The sequence below is a fragment of the Podarcis liolepis genome (genome assembly GCF_965112155.1).
Source record: "Podarcis liolepis genome assembly, chromosome: 2".
Taxonomy (NCBI): Eukaryota; Metazoa; Chordata; class Lepidosauria; order Squamata; family Lacertidae; genus Podarcis; species Podarcis liolepis.
The window spans coordinates 7,025,821-7,047,835 of record NC_139555.1 but is presented as its reverse complement, the minus strand read 5'-3'; the positions used below and the strand labels follow the sequence as shown (position 1 = coordinate 7,047,835).

Below are 22,015 nucleotides of genomic sequence, written 5' to 3'. Positions count from 1 at the left end.
GCATAGCTGATAATCAATCAAACAACAACAAAAATAAACTTACAGTGCTTTGGCATGGAGTAGATTCTGCTAATGACAGCAGGCTGTGGGGACTCCATGCTGTGAAGGGAAAGGGTAATGAGGTAAGCTACAGAAGAAGAAAAACATCTAAAGAAGTAGAGTTCCACAGTTTGGTTAAAAAGTCTGGGATCTGAATAGGAGCTATCATTGCTACATGTGTAGAATGCTGGTGGATTAGGAACCCTCAGAGTTCCAAACACTTAGAAGCTTGTTTCATATGTTACTCATGTGAAGGGGCTTCAGGTGTACAAGGGCTGCAAAGTTGGCCCGCCCTTAAGGTCATCCAGTACCTACACTGGGCCCCCAGTGTTCATGCATTGAGCAAGGATATCTGATAGGTGAAGCTTGTTCAATCAGGGTTCCAAGCCAGGTAAAGGTCTACACATGTAGGCTTCATCTTGACACTTGGAAGTTGAGTAAGGAAGAGATATAATATCAGGGTTGGGGACATCAGCACAGCCCCAGTGCCCTGCAGCAAAGATACAGATCCCTCCATATGGTTAATGCAGCTCTTCTCTGTGTGTTGGAATTAATCTCTGAACCAGGCCTTGGATTTGGTTTGATGTTTTACAACATACTTTTTCAGAGGTATGACTTTAGGTAAGTAGCCCAGCATTGCTGGATCTCAGACCAAGATGTCTGTCGTGTGCCAGAAACTGGAACCTATTATCTAAGTCCCTTAGCTCCTTAGGGGTGGCGGGGTGGCATTTAATTCAGGTTTACTCAAAGCAGACCCATTGAAATTAAGGGAATGGACTTAGTCTTTTTTTCATTTCAATGGGCCCACTCTGAATGACACCCCTAGGCAAAAGCTACATAAAAATATTAATAATAATAATATAAAATAATAATAAATAAATAAATAATAAAAACAAAACAAAACAAAAAATAAAATAATAATAATGAAATTAATTAATTAATTAATTAATAATAATAATAATAATAATAATAATAATGGCTACAAACTCCAGGTCAAGGAATGTGTAGAACCTTCCTGCACTTTCCCGGGATTGCAGCTGTAGACATTTCTTGATTGTTTCCCTTCTTGAAAAACATCAAGCATGAAATGTCCTAAGATGTCAAACAGCTGAATATACAAATACCATCTGCAGGCAGGACATTCAGTCTCAAAGTTCCCAGAGGGGAATTTTGAACAGAAATGATTTTCAGCTCTGACCTCTGTTCAAATCATGCACATAGTGGCTTCCAGTCAGTTTACACACCTGATTTCTTCCCCTTCCATCAGCTTCCGGTAGGTAAGAATCTCTATGTCCAGGGCCAGCTTGATATTCATCAGCTCTTGATACTCCTTGACAAGCTGAGCCAAGTCCTGCCTGGCATTGTGAAGAGCTTCCTCCAACTTAGCCAGTTTGGCTTTGGCATCATTGAGTGCAGATTCACCTTGCGCTCCAACCTCTTTGATGTTTTCCTCGAGACGCAGGCACTAAATGGACAGAAGGCAACACGGAAGGTGATGAATGAGGGCACGTGGCTTGGGAGTTCTCCATGCTCTCCTCTTGCTCACTGCCTTCCATTCGACCCAAGTGAAATGCTGAATGGGTCACTCACAGGTATGTTCTCTCTGGAGATGGGCACTCCCGGGGGATGTTAGGTCCCTTGTAAGACTAGGGTCTGAAGTTGCAACACTTCCCGTGAGAGGGATGGAGAGATAGAGGAGGGTGGGAAGAGATGGACTGCTCTACCACTTGAAGTATGCTGTCAGTAACAAATCATGTTTTGAAATTTGAGAACAGCTACTCCCAAACCATGCTGGAAAAGCAACAAGATTGAGTTCCAGATAAACTGTTCATTCAGCATTCAGCCTGGCTTGCTTGCCCAGAGTTTCTGTGGAGGTTAGACTCTAGCTAGACTTTATTGAGCATTCATCCTCATTTGCGTGAAGGTTTGTTTGCATGCCATCCTGTTAATGATGCATTCATACCACGCTTTTCAATGTAATTCTCCAGCTGCTTTCTTAACGGCAAAAACATTCCTGGTTGTTTTCAGTGAATTTGTTGCACCAGGGTGACAGAGCGCTTGAATCTACCTTAATTGCACAAACCTAAATTTCAAGTATGCACTTAAATCCCTCCAGCAATAGAGAGACAGTCTGGAGACACCCATATATAATTTCATCTATTAACAATAACAAATTTGTCAGGCTCTGGGTCCCTCCAGACTGCCAGTATTTTGCAGGAGGGATTCAGGTGCATATAAAGTTTATGCATATAAAGTGGATTAAAGGTCTCTGTCACCCTGTCACAACAAACCCACTTTGGAAAAACTTCAGAGTTTAATAAAGCTGGAAAGTAATGGAGAGATGCATTGAAATGTGTGAGGTGAAGGAATGACTAACAGGAAGAAGAGTAAACAAGAAAATTAAGGCAAATGCAGGGTGAATCCTCATAAGCGTGTAATTGCCTGCAAACTAATTAGAATGAATGCTTAATAAAGACCGAATATAGTCTAACCACTGTGTAAACTTTGTGCATGCAGATCAGAATGCTGAATAAATGGATCGTCAGGAAGAGCCTGCTTGCAATAAATCAGATATGCGAAATAGGTTAACAAAACATAGCAGGCAAAATGCTGTCCTTTGATCCTATTGTAACTAATTTTACTAATGTTCCTCCACACCACACACTTTCCCCACATTCCTGTAGTGCAGGGGTGTCCTGTCCTGTTTCGCCACCTGAGGCAACCAGGAAGGTGAAACACAATTGCCACTATCCCCTCTCCCACCAAAGCTTCACTTCCTGGGGTCACACAGCTGTGGCTTTCATCAAGATCTCGCAAGAAGCCCACAATATCTTGCTGGAACCTGGAAGCCACAGCTGCTTCCCCTGCTTCCAGTGGGAGCTGGAGGTGTCCCCCACCTTGGGAGAAGTAGCAGTGAGATCTTGCAATAACCACCACTGCTTCTCCTTGCTTCTCTGGCAGTGGTAGAGGTGGGTGGGATGCCCTGCAGGGGTGCCTCCCCTTTGGATTCCATAGTCCAAGGCAACTGCCTTGGTCTACCTCAGAGGCAGGCCGGTCCTGCTGTAGTGTATTAGTTAGTTAAGGCCAGGAATGGGGAATAATGTTTAAGCCAGGGAATCCAGATACTGTTGGATTTCAACTCCCATCAGCCCTAGCCATCAAGGCCAATGGTCAAGGGACGGTGGGAGTTCTTGGCCAATAACACCAGGAAGACCACAGTTTTTGAGAAGCCTTGGATTGAACCAGGGACATTCTGTATATAAAAGATATGCTCTAAGCCAGGGGTCTGCAACCTTTAAGACAAAAAGAGCCACTTGGACCCGTTTCCGAAGAAAAAACAACAACTGGGAGCCGCAAAACCATTGCGCATTTAAAACAAATATATTTCCGGAGCCACGATCTGACAGCGGGCGGGAAGGGGACGTCGGGACGGTGTGTGACTAACGTACGCACCGCCCCCATGCGACGTCACAGCCAGTACAGCGCCCGCCACAGTGAGGAGTGTCGGGGCGCACAATGCGCCTCCTCCCCTCGCTAGTATCTGCCCCGGAGCCACGGCAAAGATGTAAAAGAGCCACATGCGGCTCCGGAGCTGCGGGTTGCAGACCCCTGCTCTAAGCTATGGCCCCTCTAGCATGAATACTGCCAAGACCACACCCATTTTGCCTGCTGTCTTTCTTCATAGTTGCTGTAACATTCAGCTGTTCATATTGCATCAATTTCATCATGAATGTGGACAGGTCAAGCACTGCAGCCATATATACACCTAATTAGAATATAATATTAGAATAGCAAAAAGCATACACTTTTACAAAGTGTGTGGTGTGTGTGTGTTGAGTACAACATCTCTGTGAAATCTTGATTTGGCATATGTCTTGGGTTTCCCCCCTCTCATTCTTGTTTTCCCGCCTCCCACCAGCCACATCTTACTTGGCTTTTCAAGGACACGATGCAGGACCTCATTTTCTGGATCTGTATGTTTAACTCGGCAATCACCCTCCGGTCTTGAAGCAGATGGTCACCATACCTAGCAGATAGCACCTCTCTTTCATTCAGCTGGAGGAGAAAATGAAAATATATTACCCTCCTGTTAACAAAGCAACGGATGGGCACCAAGTAAGAGGATCAAGGAATGGAGGGGCCATAAACAACACACCTTTCTGAGAAAACCTGCAACAATGACTGTACTCATTACCGCTGGGACTTTCTGTGTACAATTTCCTTCCTTTCTAAGAACTCTTGAGCCCCGGGGATTAGCACACACATATAGAATTACCCTTTTGACCAAAGTGGCAGCATCTAATCCTTCCCAACTGAATGATAAATCTGTTTTCTTCTTGTACATCCCCTTTCCCATTATTCATCCTTATTTTCTTCCCCTTTCCTTGCCGCTTCAGCATGCTTGATCTGGGTATCACCATTCATGCCAAATTCCTGAGGTCTCTTTACTTCCTTCCCATCACTGGGAGATGACAATCAATTCTGCCCACCAAGGACGAATCAGGTCTACCCCTTTCCATTTATCTGTTGTTGCTACTTGCCCTATCTGTATATTTTTGCAGGCTATGTATGTAGTGCCATGGTGGAACCAGGCAGCTATCATTTTCCTAAGTGCGGAGTGTATGCTAACAGAATAGCCCTGTCCATGGGCTATTCGGGTTGTGATTCAACACAGCCTAAATTCATGCTACCTTTCCAGGCTTTTAAGAAACGTGCTATATATGTATGTTTTACGAAGAGAGAACTATTGGGAGAAATATAGTCACGCCAGCTGTAAAGCACCCAGCAAATTCCTCTGTGGGTTAATATTTCAGAACAGATAATCATTCTGTGGGAATTAGACCCAAAAACCCCACTCTCTGGTGTACATCAGATATGTATGTACAGTGGTGCCCCGCAAGACGAATGCCTCGCAAGACGGAAAACTCGCTAGACAAAAGAGTTTTCCGTTTTGGAGGTGCTTCGCAAAACGAATTTCCTATGGGCTTGCTTCGCAAGACGACAATGCCTTGTGAGTTCCTGCGGTCCCCCCCCTTTTCTAAGCTGCTAAGCCGCTTATCAGCTGATCCGATCAGCAGATAAGCCGCTAAAAGTCGCTAAAAGCCGCTAATAGCGCTAATCCGCTAATCCGTCAATGGGCTTGCTTCGCAAGACAAAAAAACCGCTAGACGAAGAGAATCACAGAACGGATTCTTTTCGTCTTGCGAGGCACCACTGTATTAGTAGACTATCCCATCTCCACACAGTAGTCTGGGAGGTGCAGATCAGGTTGGTTCATATTAAGTTCTTCACCCATCCATTTCTGCATTCTCTCTTTGAGCAGCTCTGGCATTTTAAGCTCTCCACCTTTGCTGTGTCTTTCCATCAGGACTGGTGACACCATCAAGAGCTTGGGGGCAGTTCTCATTGACAAGCAGGTGTGTACCTTGCTTCGTGTGAGTGCCTCTAATTCTTCCCAGCTCCTGATAGCCAGGTCTTCATACTGAGCTCTCACATCCTCCACGATCCGGTGAGGGTCAGGGTTGTATCGGTTGTTATCAATTCCCACCACAACAGAGATGTCCTTGATTTGTGACATCACATCTTCAAGTTCCTAAGTACAGCAGAAAGAAGACCAGGCTTGAGTTGTTGCCATGCATATGCAAGGTCGTGTAATTACTGCTCACAACAAAGGACTGGAAGCTCAGCTGTGCATGGATATAATATCAGTTAACATTACTTATCACTTTTTGACATTCAAAACTTTTCACCGACATTGTCTTAGCATAAGGTAACCATAGCACAATGCCCAGAGAGAGTGCAAAGGAGGTCACAACTTTGCATAAAATGTGCACACACACATATGTGCAGAAGCAAGTTTAGAAATAATGACTATAATTTAAACAGAAATATGATACCTCTTACCACAGTGGGGAAGATGGTGTAAGGTGGAAAATATGTCCCTACACCTCAGTAATCCCTACTACAACAGCTCTGCAAGGCAGGTTAGTATCATACCACCCCCATTGGTCCATCTTGCTCAGAAATGTCTATGCTAACCAACATCAGCACACTGGGGTGTCAAGAAGGGGTGTTTCCTGTTGGGAGATAAGGCCAAGGCCTTGTGCCTTTCCCCAATGCAGTGTCACCCGGGATTCTTCACTCCGGTCTCCTGTCAAGCTGATGCGACCCATACTCTCCTGGGACATGAGCACATGACCAGCAGAGTCCAAAATAGAAGCGTTAGCCTTGAGGTGCAACATCTGATCCTTATTTAGTGTAATGAAACCAAACATAACAGTACAAACAGTATAAAAGAAACATGGCTCCTCTTTCTCTCTTCCTCAGAGAGAACGCTGAAACAAAACATCGCTGTGAGAGAACAGTGGGAGGTAGGGAGCTAACAGCGTATCTCCCTTTCAGCTTACGTATATAGCTCAAACAATCAGCAGATGAAATGCATGACATACAGACATGTGGTCCAACAATCCTATAACTGCAGCGTAGGGAGGGGTGAAATCCTAACATCCCATCTGGAAATGAACCCGAGACCTTTTGCATGAAAATATGAGCTCTGCCCATGAGCTATTCCCTATTTCCACCTAGATCCAAAACCTACCTACCTACCTTCCTTCCTTCCTTCCTTCCTTCCTTCCTTCCTTCCTTCCTTCCTTCCTTCCTCATTTTCTCCCTCCCTCCCTCCCTTTTTTCTTTCCTTCTCTCTCTCTCTCTCTCTCTCTCTCTCTCTCTCTCTCTCTCCCTCTCTCTCACATGTAGCAGCTCCCTGACCTCTGGCACATACCCACAGGATGACTGATGCTGTCATGATACAGAAGAAGGGTGCCTGGACTGCACCTAATAAAGACGGGATTCAGCTCAGTAACTCTCAAAGGCATCATAATCCCAGAAAGCAAACCACACACACATGCCTGCGTGGCTGAAGGGCAGGCAAGATCTAACTTGAAGGATTCTGAAGCCAGAACACTTTGGGTGTTTTTGACCAGCTTCCTCCTCCTCCAACCTATGCCTTTCGCCAAACAACCTTGGTTTGTGACAGCCAATCTCCATTGGGCAAATGGATTCACTCCACCAGCCTTAGCCCTTTTGTTTTTCCTCACTTTTATGGGAAGTTTAAAACTGTTTCCACATGGAGGGTTGCAGTTTTGCTTGCCCTGACTCTTGCCTCACTGGGAAGGAACAAAGGCAGAGGCTGGAATCCATGGTTTGCTCACCTGTAGCAAAAAACTGTGTGCCACCAAGTAGAGTTCTCAAATTACTGTCTCTTCCACATATACCTATTTCCTGAGTAAAGTAAACAAGAATTTTTGCACACCCCTCATCTTCATTTTAAAAGGAACTAAAGCCTAGAGGTATAGATGCAGAGAGAAGTATGTGTGCACAGTTCTGAAGCATTCACAGAAGAATGGCTACACCCAGGATATGTTACCTCTACAGCAATTAAGGCTAGCAACTTTGGGGAGGGGACAAGAGGCAGAGTCATGGCAGAAGGCAGAGCCAGGCAGATGGCTTTGTGATGAGCCATTAAAGGTAAAGGTAAAGGTAAAGGGACCCCTGACCATTAGGTCCAGTCGTGACCGACTCTGGGGTTGCAGCGCTCATCTCGCTTTATTGGCCGAGGGAGTGGCGTACAGCTTCCGGGTCATGTGGCCAGCATGACTAAGCCGCTTCTGGAGAACCAGAGCAGCGCATGGAAATGCCGTTTACCTTCCCGCCAGAGCGATACCTATTTATCTACTTGCACATTGACGTGCTTTCAAACTGCTAGGTTGGCAGGAGCAGGGACCGAGCAACGGGAGCTCACCCCGTCGCAGGGATTTGAACCACCAACCTTCTGATCGGCAAGTCCTAGGCTCTGTGGTTTAACCCACATTGCCACCCGCGTCCCTTGAGCCGTTAGCCACTTCATTAATTTTATCTTTAAGGTAGTTGATTTTGCTGCTAAAGACCAACAGGGCTCCCCCTCTGTAAATGCATGAACTCTGACAAAGTGAAGGCTGAACAGAATATCCAGTTTTCAAGACACGTAGCTGAAGGTTCTGTTTAAGATTGGGAGGGGCAAAAGGCTATCAGAACACAATATATAAACATATATGAGCAAATCATGCAGGCATGTGTGCACATTTTTATTTATATACACCACCCTCTGATAAAATATCAGGGCAGTGTACACTCTTTAAACCCCATTAAAACACCAGATAACAATAATTAAAACGACTGGCTACTCAACAAAAATTTAAACAACTGCACTTGCTTGACCCTTTTCATTCATACCCTGTTTTTCATGGCCCAGAATCTTCAATCTAGATACTTGAAGCACAAACAATGCCACCTTGATACCATTTCCCCTAATACATGCATATATATATATATGGTAGACACTGTTTGGTTAGATAACTGTATCACAAAATTTGGATAACTGCAAATGCTGAAAGATAGCTGTATTTTGGTTTGCATCACTGGGGTGTGGTCAGTGGACTAGGGGAACTACGCTAGAGCCCTAAATGTTCCCCTGGTGCCTTCTTCCCAAAGCCCAGGAAGCTCACAAACGTGACGTCACACCCCCATCACTGTCACAAGCTGGCGCCTCTGGCCCTTACTGTTCCCCTAGGAAAAATTTCACCGCAGGCCATCGATTTGCATATTGGTCTGGGAAGTGCAAATTTGGTAGATTTGCCTATAGAATGAACTGAATGGAACTTCTCTCCCACCTCAAGTGCTATGATATGTTTAGAAAAGTTATTTCCATAATGTTGGACAGAGAAACAGAAGAAAGGCTTGTGCAAAATTAACCAATAGCTGTGAAACGGAAAATAGTAGAGGAACGTGGATTGAGACACACCCAGTCCTGGATTTACGTATAAGCTAAACAGCCTATAGCTTAGGGCACTGGCGGAGGAAGAGGAGTGAGGGGGGAACGCAGTGCCCCCGGCAGCGTGATCCCAGTGGGGTGCCATCGCAGCTGCCTCCCGCTAATGCTGGGCGCCATGCCCATTTGGGTGGTGCACCATGCCTTGGGACACATGCCAGCCGCACCCCCATCTGCTCTCCACCCCCCGGCCCCAGAACATGAAGCTCTGCCACTGGCTTAGGGTCCCACTCTCTTGGGGGCCCCAAAAAAATTTAAAGGAAAAAAACACCTGGATGTACATTTCCAAAATATAAGATAAAAAACAAATAAAATAAAACCCACATACAGCAATGGTGTTTTGTTTTGTGTAGACTCCTATGATGTAAGTAATGGGCCCCGCCTGCTAGCCTGCTCCCTAAAATATCATTGGTTTGCTCATTTCTATATCAATTACTTTGATAAAATACATATTTTGTTATGTGCAAATGGCTTTAGAAACCTATTAGGTCCATAAATTACCATATAGCATACATTCAACACAAAAAACAGCGACAATTTGTTGTTGACAAAGGACATTACCTTCAGTAGCTTAGGGCCTCATCAAACCTAAATATAGCCCTGGACACATCCATACATTCCTACTCCTAAGACTACTGCAATCTAGGCTTGGTTATAACTCTGACTTCTCCTCTGTTCATGCACAACAGAGGTGGGGCTGTTTGCGTTTAAAATGTCTAGATTTCAGTGCCATGTAAAGCTGGGCATAATTATTTACTAAATTTGTATGCCACCCTCCATCTGTAGATCCCACAGTGGTTATGAATGAAGCAGGTCAAACAACTGTGCACTTGTCTGTTCACATATTGCTTCTGATAGCCATTTGTCCCTCCCAGTGTGTACTACCTGACATAAACAACTACCTGACATTCAGAAGACATCTTAAGGCAGCCCTGTTCAGGGAAGTTTTTAATGTATGATATTTTAGTGGGGTTTTTGGTTTCTATGGAAGCCGCCCAGAGTGGCTGGGGAAACCCAGCCAGATGGGCGGGGTACAAATAAATTATTATTATTATTATTATTATTATTATTATTATTATTATTACCCAGCAGTGTTTACCCAGAATATTCAGCTATGTGTCTTGGACACCGGAAATCCCATTCAGCCTCTACTTTGTCTTCTGAATTTTTGTCCTAGACATTTTCAAACTTACTTCAGTAACCTTAAGGTCTAGTAACCTGCTTGAAATAAGTAAAGCATCCTGAAGCTGAGGATCAGAGGGTGCTAAAATTTGTATGGTGCAATCTGAGGGAAAAGCAGGTGGGCTTTGGGTAGGGGAATCCACTGCTGCTGTTATGATCTCTTACTGCTGGTGACATTTGCATTTGTATATGGAAACTTCTGTGGGCTCTCTGCCTACCAAGACTGCTTGTGAAATAGAAAGTAGGGAGGAAAAGCACCAGAGGCACAGGAAGGTACAAGACAACCATGGAAAGAGCCTAAGAAAAGTAATCTTTGCCAGTCCTAGCAACCATTACGGTCTCTACCTTCTGGCCGAAGCAACCAATGCACAAGAAAAATGGAAGCAAAGGAGACATGGTGACAAACTAGCTCTACTTTAATTAAAAGGCCACTCCATTAATGTAATAACCTTGGAGTCATTTTATGCTGATCGCTGGAGTGCTGTCTGTGAAATGGGAGCAGTAAATGGGAGTTCTAAACCTCAATGTGCATGATAAACCTCAATGTGCATGATAAAGCTCAGGAAAGCTTTGAAGCACCTCTTCCTTAATTTATTTGGCATCAGAGAAAGCCGGGAAGGTCAAGTGACTTGAAGTAAGCCTGCATTTCAAGAGAGGGCAGGGCAAAGGCGCTATATCTGGCAAAGGTAGAAGGTGGTAGATGGGGTCGGAGTGATTGCAGAAAAGCTTGGTTTAAGAAAGAGGTATTGGAGCAGGATTACAAGAACAAAACACAAATGGGTTGACAAACGAGAGTGAGAAAGATTGTCCTCAATGGAATGGGCTTTCCAAAGCAACTGGCAAGGCTGGGCCAGTCTCCACAACGGAGAGGAACTGTCATGCGAGATTGAGCCAAGCAGTTCATCAGACTCTCCTTGCGGACAGCATATCTTGAATTCCTAAGGAAAAGTCACCGTCTGATTATGTATCTAGGCCAAATGCAATGAGGGCGATGTGGGCAGGAGAGTGAGTGCTGCTGGGGAATTCCTTCCTGAAGCAGCTGAAGATGTTTGTGTCTCAAACAAGTAGGGCTCTTGTTGCACCCTGGTTGCAGATCCTGTGCCTGGGGGAGATTAGAGGTCTTACTTCTCAGCTTGGGTCATAACTGGTGTAATATGTTTTGGAAGGGTCACAGCTACATGCTCTATGCATTTTGTCAAAGTAAATAAACCCTGATTTATTTATTTTTAAAAAATTATAATTTGCAGTTGTCTTCTTAATTTGTCTCTGGCCATCATTGACGCTACTGTGCTGTTGTTGTTTTGAAAAAAAAGTTTGCCTTGTCTTGCAAGGCTGTTCTTAAGGGATCAGCCTTGGCTGAGAAAGTGTCACTTGGTGTGTTCTGACGCCTCAGACAGTGTTGTTGTAAGATCAAATTGCATGGTTCCCACCAATTATTATGCGGCAGCATTGTTCGCTTTGCACTGATTTTGTATGGAGAATGAGCTGTAACCCACAGGTGTCTCTGTGTTTTGTTTAAAAACTGAACAAGCACTAAGGAGAACTTTCACTGAATTAGGAACATACATGGAACATAAATCTCTCTCTGGAAATTTACCATAGACCAACAGTCCAATCTTTACGCAAGCAAAACACACCTGTAGCCCACCTTGCTCTTTCATGCTTCCTCTTACCTGTTCATAGATATTTTTCATCAACTCTGCTACAGCAAGAAGTCCACTCAGTTTCGCTTCAAGTTCAGTTTTGTGCAGGAAGCCGTTGTCCAGATCCTGTGTAGAACATAGCAAGAGAAGAAGAGTTCGTGTTTTTTCATTTGAGCTGAAACTTTTGACCAAAAGTTAAGAGTGCCGCAACATATTGTTGGGGAGGGGAGAAGTACCCTCTGCTGACCAATGCTTAGATGCTCTCTAAACATTCCTACCACAACACTGACCTTCCCCATTCAATACCACAGGGCTTGAATAATCATACACTGATTCTCCTACTTCCATATGCGCCGTTACAAAATGCAAGCTGCTTAAAAACATACACCCATGTCAAAGATCAGTGGTTTTAAAAAACCTTCTGCTTTTCAGGAACACTTTCCATGTCTGTGTATCTGAAGAAGTGTGCATGCACACAAAAGCTCATACCAAGAACTAACTTAGTTGGTCTTTAAGGTGCTACTGGAAGGATTTTTTTAATTTTGACTTTCCATGTTGACTTCTTTGTTAGTGAACCCTCTTACACATTTACTACTGCATCTCCAGGCAGTACAGATTATTCCGGGGCATGCTCAATTTGTATAAGGTGATGGCAAGCATATTCAGTCTCACTGCTGCCACATTTGAGCTGCGTCCAACACTCACCCAGCCTTCTTCTGAAGCTGCACGTTGCTATGGAAGATCACAACATGTGTACAATCTACTTTCCAGGTTTGCTTTTCCTCCTCCACCTATCTTCTTGTTGGGAAACTTTTCGGAAGCTTTTGAGGAGGCCACCCAGATGCTGTTGGACCACAACCCCCATCATCCCTGATTATTAACCGTGTTGAATGGGGCTGATGGGAGTTGGAGTCCAACGGCATCCAGAGGGCCACAGGTTCCATATCCCTACTTTAGAGGAACTCCAAATTTCCTGTTTGGAAGCCAAAATCACAGCCAAAATCAATCTCATTTAGGTTTGGATTATACACATCCCTTTTCGCTCCATGTCCCAAAATATATGTAAGATTTTATCACTGCGTTAGGGTTGCATCAAACAAAGTTTCTCCATTTGTACCAGGGCTTCTGCAACAAACTTCCCTTCCCTCTCCTTTTCCTCATGCTGCCATTTGCTCTGGAGGGTTAGGGGCATGCACACCAACTCCTGGTCTAAACCACAGAGCCTAAGGCTTGCTGATTGGAAGGTCGGCGGTTCGAATCCCTGCAATGGGGTGAGCTCCCATTGCTCAGTCCCTGCTTCTGCCAACCTAGCTGTTCAAAAGCACATCAAAGTGCAAGTAGATAAATAGGTACCACTCCAGCAGGAAGGTAAACAGCATTTCCATGAGCTGCTCTGGTTTTGCCAGAAGCGGCTTAGGCATGCTGGCCACATGTCCCGGAAAAACTGCGGACAAACGCTGGCTCCCTCGGCCAGTAAAGTGAGATGAGCACCGCAACCCCAGAGCCGTCTGCAACTGGACCTAACGGTCAGGGGTCCCTTCACCTTTACCTTTACACCAAATCCTAGGGGCTAAGGCAGCCCCCCCAATGTAGTTTTGATGAGACCAGACCCCCTCAATGTTTAGAGGACGTTCAGCTCTGCCCCTGGCCCTCAGGACATCACACATGTGACATCAGGATGCTGATCCGGCCGCTCAATCAACTTGCAAAGATGGTGACTCTGGTTAGGGGGAACCTCATAAACAGATTTGGGAGGGATGGGGGGGGGAGAGGGAGGGAAAGTTTTGTTGCACAAGGAGAAGCCCTTGCCCAAATGGTATGACATTGCTGCATATAACTCTTCGTTCTGTTGGAAATTAGGTGGCTCACAGAAGGAAGGAAGTTGGGCTGGTCCACAAATTACTCTTTGAATTAGAAGAAAAAAATTAGGCTGTTGAATGGCACCAGCAGAGTAAACAGAAAGGTAGTTGCAAGCTGGTTTCAATGCAGGATGAACACATGTAAAAGGAATTCGTAATTCATAGCAGCAGCAGCATATCACAGGGAATATTTTTTGACGCCCAGCTTTGTTTCGTACTTAAAGGTCCCCATAGCAATCACCTTCAATGAACATTCAAGGCTGTCCATCAAGAGGTGGAGTGAGGCAACTTAGAAGTAACACAAGAGCGTCGTTATGCCTTAAGAACAGGAAAGGCTGGAAATTTCTGTTTGCACTTAAAACATCATGGAAATCTTGAACAAGTTTCTTATAATCATACAGGTTTGTCCCAGACATGCTTGTCTGACTGCCAGATGACAATGAACAATTACAGGTTGTCTTGGTTCCAATGTTTTTAAAACCTCCTTTTCAGAAGAATAATTATAATCAAGGTCAGAGGCCAAAATTATTCGATACAATAATATGGCTGCTGCCCAAAATCATGATTCATTTGCAGCAGTATCTAGAAATAACAAATGCTGTAAGGATTTAACAATTATCGCAGTCCAAGTTTCGCTTGTCCTGTAAGTGGCAGCCAGGACATTGACAAAACTAACAAGTTGGATTAGAAAGTGCAAATCAATTTTGAAAATTAAAAAGCCAAAATGTCTAATTTTGAGAACTCAATTTTCAACCCCTCTTTCACTTTATTCATTTCAGTAATATTTTTTTCAGCGTATAAATGATATTAAAAAAGAGATGGTTGACACCTTTTTGAATTTCAACCCTTTTGGTTTAAATAATCACTGTGTTTGTTTTTCATTTATTCCTAGTGGTCCAAATGGACCTATAACCACCCTTTTCAGGCAGACACAACTTAGTCAGGTCTAACCACACTATTTCCATTTTTCTTCCTCTTTGAAACCATATCCACCCCATTCAAAACCAGTCCATTTTCTCTCTTTTTGTCTCTCTCTCATGCCTGCCTGTGTCCATTCCAAAGCAGCAATCTTGGGGTTCCTGGTTTAAACAAAAGAATGGCCCAACCCCCCAAAATGGAAAAGCCTTTAAAAGTTTTCTCTCTCTTCCATAAGAGATTTTATGTAAACCTTGCCAGTGATGCAGCTGTCATCAAGGGAGGTGGGTATAGGGCTGGGAATCAGCCTTACCACTGCATGGATGTGAAACTGAAAAGTTTTGGGTCTACTTTACCTTTTTGAGTGTCATGAAGGTGAATTCCATCCCAGTGCGTTTGTTTATTTCTTCCTCATATCTAAAGGAAAGGAAGGGTGGCTGGTATGAATGAAATGGCAAAAGGTATAATTTAAGCAGTGTATATAATTTAGGCTCTCAAGATCTGTTTGTTTATTTCTTCCGCATATCTAAAGGAAAAGAGGGATGATTGGTATGAACGGAATGGCAGAAGGTATAATTTAAACAGTGCATATAATTTAGCTGCTCTAGATTGATTTCCATTTTCTGTTTAGGAAACAGAACCGGTGTTTCCCTTACATCCATCCCATCCCACTCACACGCCAGAAAAAAGTCACGCCTGAGCTATCATCTCATTAACTTGTGAATTACCATACCTCTTAGAGGCATAATTTTGAATGATGGGCCCATTCTGCTGGATCCTGTACAGATAATGCTGCAATAAGAGACTGCCCCTGCCCTAAAGAGTCTGTAGAATGACTAGAAAATGTTCGGGAGGAGAAATAATGTGAGGAAATAATAGCAGACGAAATAAGGGCACTGGGCGAGTGCAGAAGATGTAGGAAAATAATCTCTAATTAGCATGTGGCTAATCACGTCATCCCACTGCCTCAAAGAACAAAAGAGATTGCCTTCATCTGCACCACCCCATTTCCTTCTTCCCAAGCACAGTTCAAAACGATTGTGGCTGGTGGCTGTAGGTCCTTTCTGGTCCTCTCCAACACCACACTGCAGTTCCTTATCACATCAGATCAGGATTTCGCAAACTTGAGTCTCCAGCTGTTTTTGGACTACAACGCCCATCATCCAAAGCTAGCAGGACCAATGGTCAAGGATGATGGGAATTGTAGTCCAAAAACAGCTTGGGAGTTTGGGAAAGTCTGCATCAAATGCCCATTTCATATGGTTACTTCCCATGACGGTGCTTCTCTCTTACCTTATCTGCATCAAGAAGAAGAAGAAGAAGAAGAAGAGTTTGGATTTGATATCCCGCCTTTCACTCCCCTTCAGGAGTCTCAAAGCGGCTAACATTCTCCTTTCCCTTCCTCCCCCACAACAAACACTCTGTGAGGTGAGTGAGGCTGAGAGACTTCATAGAAGTGTGACTGGCCCAAGGTCACCCAGCAGCTGCATGTGGAGGAGCGGAGACGCGAACCCGGTTACCCAGATTACGTGACTACCGCTCTTAACCACTACACCACACTGGCTTACATTATATCCTATGGTATAAGAAATGGCATCTGCCACCCCCCTGCATGGAACAATAATTATAGTGTTTCAAAATGTGAATCAAGGGGCTCAACTAATGGAAACCTTTCTAGAGAACACCAAAAACAGAGCAGACCCCTAGGGCAGCTGCTGCCATTTTATATTATTATGATGGGAAGAGTTGCATTGTGTTGACTGATGTTCACCACCACCACCTGCTGCTTCCATCCTTTCTACAGTGTGCAGCAGCAAATGTTAGAACTACAATGACTAAGGTCTCAAAGCCCTATATCTCCAATTTCATCTGCTCAACTGACATACAGCTTTGCCAAAGGATGACAATGCCAACATCTCCAGGCTTAACAGAACTGGATGGTCAGGGTGGTGCCCTCTTGTATCTAAGTTCCCAGAAGAGGCCCCATCACTGTAGGTGTTTTAAACAGGTTTGTTAAGGAGCTAAAGAAGATGGGATGGGAGTGAGGCAACTCCATTTTGTGATGCTGGCAGCCTGCAGTCATAAAGACACTTGTGATCCATTTTCTTCTCAACAGGAAATAATGGAATGTAGCCTTGGGTGGCATGCAGGTCCCACAGGGGCCCCTGAGGCAACCTTCGAACACAATGGACTGCATTAATATCCCCTAACAACTTAGAATGCTTTCTCTTCAGTAATGCAATAGCTTGTTATTGTCTAAGTAATAAAAAGCAAGCCTTTCCTGAGATCAAATGAGAGTGGTGTTGAGGCATGGCTGGAGGGCTCCAGATGTTGTGTGTTATCGATACGACTGTGATACATTTTACTCCTGCCCCCCGCCTTTAGGTTTCTGGGCAGAACCAGGAAACTGCATTTAATTCTTTCCCCCTCTGCTCTTTAAATTACCTTAAGATGTTGGTTTCAGTTTGCACCTTGTGCCTTAGCATTGCACAGTGCCTCACAGTAGGGTTCCCAGGCTGCAACCTGGAGAATAAGTCTCTCTCTTTAAATGTGACAGACTGGGGGAAAAGTGGGGGCTGAACCTGAAGACAAATAGGAAGAGCTCTGCTGAGATGGACTGGTCTGTCCCCTTCTGCATTGTGTTTCCAACCAGATGCCTATGGCAAACACAAAAGTTGGACAGAAGGACAATAGCTTTCTTCTGCTGTTGTTCTCCAGAAACTAGTATTCAAAGGCATGCCGGTTCTTGACTAGTAGCCACTGATAGCTTTATTCTCCACCAGACTGTCTAATCCCCTTTGAAATCCATCTATAACTTCTACACTAGGCATTTACTATGTAATAGCCACACTTTGTTCACTGATGTTTTCCAGGGCATTTGCAGGACACCATCAACATCACACTATTGTATTCTTCGGTTTTCCTCATGCTTCTCTCATTTTTTGCAGAACACAGAAAATTTGGGTAGGGTAGTGGAACAATCTCCGCAGGTCACCTTATGCCCTTCATTAAAAGGGTGTTTTTCTAATGTGTGCAGTGACCAGTGCTATTTTTCTAGAAGAGGTGCTGGATATCAGTACAAACATCTCCCTTGTTCTCTTAGAATAGCAATGGTGCCCACCTGAGAGGTGCGCCAGAGCTGAGCTCCAGTGAAATCTGGCTGAAAAAAAGCCCTGGCAGTGAGATATCAGAGCCTATCACCACGGAACTACTTACTATTTCACAATAATCTTCACTACTCATTACAGTGGTACCTCTGGTTATGAACTTAATTCATTCCAGAGGTCTGTTCTTAACCTGAAACCATTCTTAACCTGAGGTATCACTTTAGCTAATGGGGCCTCCCACTGCTGCTGTGCCGCTGCTGCACGATTTCTGTTCTCATCCTGAGGTAAAATTCTTAACCCAAGGTACTACTACTGGGTTAGTGGAGTCTGTAACCCGAAGTGTTTGTAATCTGAGGTGTTGTAATCCGAGGTATTTCACAATGAAGTGCTTTCACAGAATTAGGCCGGGGCCATGGAAATGTTCATCCAGTTTTCAGATCGGGCATAGGAGCCTTCAAGCAGGGGTAAGGGAACAAATTCAACAAGCAGAAATCCAGGCAAGGACAGAAGGACAGGCCTGGCCATTCAGAAGCTTCATACGGCAAGCCATAATAGAAGCTGGTCTTGCAAACCTCTCTTCCAGAGATGGGGAAGCTGTGGCCCTGCAGATGTCCTTGGACCAGAGCTCCCTTCATTACTGACCACTGGCCAGGCAGGCTGGGGTTGATAGAAGCTGGAGTCCAAGAACATTTGGTGGTCACACGTTCCATAACTCTACTGTGCTTGAAGTGGGTCCTGAACATGCAAGGTGACTTGCTGGGCTAAGTCAAACCCTGAAGTCCCCGAACCAGCAGTGCAGTCAACGCAGACACCATGACTCTGTATGAAAAAGCCCCAATGAACAGAAAGAGCCCGAGGCTGAGGGAAGAGAGCTCTTCCAATTCAGAATGGGTGATGACAGAACCTCCTCCCCACCCTGGGAGCTACCTCTTTCATAAGCCCCATTACAAGGATAGTGGCAGAAATGTTGGTTCTTCTGGTTCTTCTGCCCTTTGGCTGGAATGCTTGGCTTGTTGCCAGAGCACACACGCTACGCTTAATTACAGCCTGCCTCATGCATACAACCCTGATCCCTCTTCAGTCTCTTTTGCAACTCCTTCTGATACCTCCTGCCTTCAGCCCACCCTGAGAGAAGAAGGCTTTATGTATTGCAAGGCCCTGATATACTTTACCCGAGGGAGGTAGGAGAGGAGCAAGCAGGAGGCATGTTGGTCTTGATGGGGTTGCAGAGCAACCTGATCAAAGCCTGCCAAACCACCCACGTTCCTTTAACCAGGGCTGATTGCGTAGGAGTCCCTGGTATCAAGGAGTTGCATCCAGGAGTTGACTCATACGGACATGGAAGGTTCATTCTCAACTACAACAGCTGGAGATCCTCACTGAGAATCACAAGTGCAGGGCAAGGAGGGTGGTGGTGGGGATTAATTATAAAGTGCCCACTAGGTAAAACCCATATTGTATACCTTATTTAAAAAATATTTTATTTATTATTACATTTCTATCCCATCTTTCATCCCATGGACTCAAGGCAGCATATATGGTTCTGCCCCACCTCATTTCATGCTAACAACAGCTTTGTGAGGTAGCTTAGGCTTAGAAACAGTAACCAGCCCAAGATCGCTGAGTGAGTTTTGTGGCTGAGTGGGGTTTTGAACCCTGGCTGCCCAGGCACCAGTACAGCACTCTAACCAGTACAGTGGTACCTCTGGTTATGTACTTAATTCGTTCCGGAGGTCCATTCTTAACCTGAAACTGTTCTTAACCTGAAGCACCACTTTAGCTATTAGGTCCTCCCTCTGCTGCTGTGCTGCTGCCGCATGATTTCTGTTCTCATCCTGAAGCAAAGTTCTTGACCCAAGGTACTATTTCTGGGTTAGCGGAGTCTGTAACCTGAAGCGTATGTAACCCGAGGTATCACTGTACACCACAGTGGCTCTCATGTTAGTGTCTGCACACAATGTGATGACATTAGGCGTAGCCTAGTGGATGTTAGCACTTGCTGTCTGCTGCCTGTTCTTATTTTCTCAGCATGGGCTCATTTGTGTTGTCAGAAAGAAGGGGTGGGAAAGCTGTAGCCCTCCAGATGTTTCAAACTGCAGCTCCCATCAACTCCATTGACCTTCTGCATTGCCAGTAGTCAGGGATAATGATGTTGCAGGCAGGAACATCTGGTGGTTCCCCACCCATGTCATGAAGGATGCCCAGAGCAACCGCTAACACATTTTAAAATAAACAACCAAAGAGAGTGAATATAATGATCAAATCAACACACAAGACAGAAGCAGCCATTTTCAGTCCAAGACTGAAGTTTTCAGACTGTGTTCCAAGGAACCCTGGGGGCTAAGAGGTTTATTAATGAGAAGAGCAGCAATGGTGGACAACAGCTTATGTGCCTTTAACAATATATCCTTGCAATGTGTAAGCCGCCAAGAGTGGCTAGGGAAACCCAGATAGATGGGTGGGGTATAAATAATAAAATTATGATGATGATGTGCCAGACATTTTGGCTATACTCTCAGTTCTTGTGGAACACATAGCTAAATATAATAGCTCAGGTGCGTTGATGCTTTGCACAAATTGTGGAATGCACCTAACAACATGCTCCCCAAACCTTTGCCATGTGCATCCGCTCCTTGAAAGGCAAATTCATGTCAAGGATTCCTTAAGGGAAGAAGGTTTTGAAGCCCACTGATCTGATAGTTCCTGGAAATTCAAGTGATCAAGTGGGATGCAATCATGAGGACATTATCACAGTTTTGCATTGCCACAGAGAAATAGAGCATCGAACATATCCTCCTAACAAGAGTGTGGATTCTCTTTCACTAGAAGATGGGAAACCGTGACATGTGTAAGCAGTATAAAATTTGCAATGTTATGTATATGTGATTCTGCAGAAGTAGCCATATCCAACTTACTGATTTTATACAATAATTGGTAAAAGTATTTGAAACAATTCAAAAGGCCTGTGTACTTGGTATAAGTGTGTGCCAAAGACACAAATATCATACCCTCCAATGTTTCTCTAATGAAAATAGGGACGTCCTATTCCTCCTCCATCATCATCATCATATTTATACTCCACCCATCTGATTGGGATGCCCCAAGGCCTCTGGGCAGCAGCTTCCAACATATATAAAAACATCTCTGAGGCAAATGCTCTGGGAAATATCACATAGTGATCTCCGATCTCAATCTCATGTTATCTGTGGCCCGATAGCAGTAGGAATTCACTATGGGTTTGATTTTCAGACACCTGCATATCTTAGAAATCTGTCTATACCAACTTATCGGCATCTTTTTACCAAAGCCAGATTAAATGAATTCCCATCAGAAGTGCTAAATGGCAGACTGAGAGGCATCCCTTATCAGAATAGGGTCTGCGCATGCTCTCAGGACGTCAATTGTATGAGGCATATCCTACTGCATTGCAGACAATATGAGCAAGCTAGGGATCTATTGATTAAACCCTGACTGGCAAATTGGCCGGGTAAATCTGAAGCCTACTATACTGAATATCTTCTGGATGACAAGTCTAATGATATCAGTGGAGTCTCCTTCTTTGGAGGTCTTTAAGCAGAGACTTGACAACCATATGTCAGGAGTGCTCTGATGGTGTTTCCTGCTTGGCAGGGGGTTGGACTCAATGGCCCTTGTGGTCTATTCCATAAACAAATATTGTCTTGGTCTTCCTCTCCCAGGGGGTTGTCTGTATGAATCTATATTTTATTCTGAATCTATGTTATGGGTCTTTGGACCGCAATAAAGATTTATTATATTATATAAAAACACAATAAAACACTAAACTTGAAAAAAACTTCCCTATACAGGACTATCTTCAGATGGCTTGGGGAGCTGGATAACTCCATACCCTCCAACATTTCTTTGATGAAAATAGGGGCTTCTTAAGGAAAAGCGGGACATTCTGGGATTATGTCAAAAACCAGGACAGCTTCTGTAAATCTGGGACTGTCCCTGGAAAATAGGGACTCTTGGAGGGTCTGAAATATCCTTTGCTTCAAAATATCTTAACAAGTGTACTTGGAATACACTGACCTTTTGCAATCTACCTTTGACTGCAATAAGGAGACCACAATAAAATATTGCTCCACTACTGAAATCGGCCCCACTTTACTAAAATCTAAAATGGAGATTACTATGGAGATATACTCAGGATATGCTCTTTTTTTGTGACAGCAGACTGGGGCCTCTGAACAATCCAGTAACAAGTCAAGCTGGTTTGAGCTGAAGTGCAATGCTATATTAGGAGAAAGTCCCTTTAGCATGGCTTCAGGTTTTTGAGATAATTTTTTACAACAACGTTAATAAATGTGTAAAAGCAAAAGCACAGCTTTCAGAGTTAACACATTATATTTGAATACAGTGGCACCTTGGTTCTCAAACTCC

At 44.2% G+C, this 22,015-nt stretch overlaps 1 protein-coding gene across 1 annotated transcript in view; it reads right to left on the bottom strand.

The window, feature by feature from the left end:
• The window catches only part of LOC310697694 (uncharacterized protein), a 48,254-nt gene that overhangs the window by 6,417 nt on the left and 19,822 nt on the right, over window positions 1-22,015 (bottom strand). The window contains exons 3-8 of the mRNA XM_083484398.1: window positions 14,861-14,921; window positions 11,761-11,856; window positions 5,465-5,632; window positions 3,970-4,095; window positions 1,284-1,504; window positions 44-99 (exon numbers count right to left, since the gene is read on the bottom strand). Of these exons, the coding sequence (XP_083340524.1) occupies window positions 44-99; window positions 1,284-1,504; window positions 3,970-4,095; window positions 5,465-5,632; window positions 11,761-11,856; window positions 14,861-14,921 (728 nt within the window). The remainder of the gene's footprint in view (window positions 1-43; window positions 100-1,283; window positions 1,505-3,969; window positions 4,096-5,464; window positions 5,633-11,760; window positions 11,857-14,860; window positions 14,922-22,015) is intronic.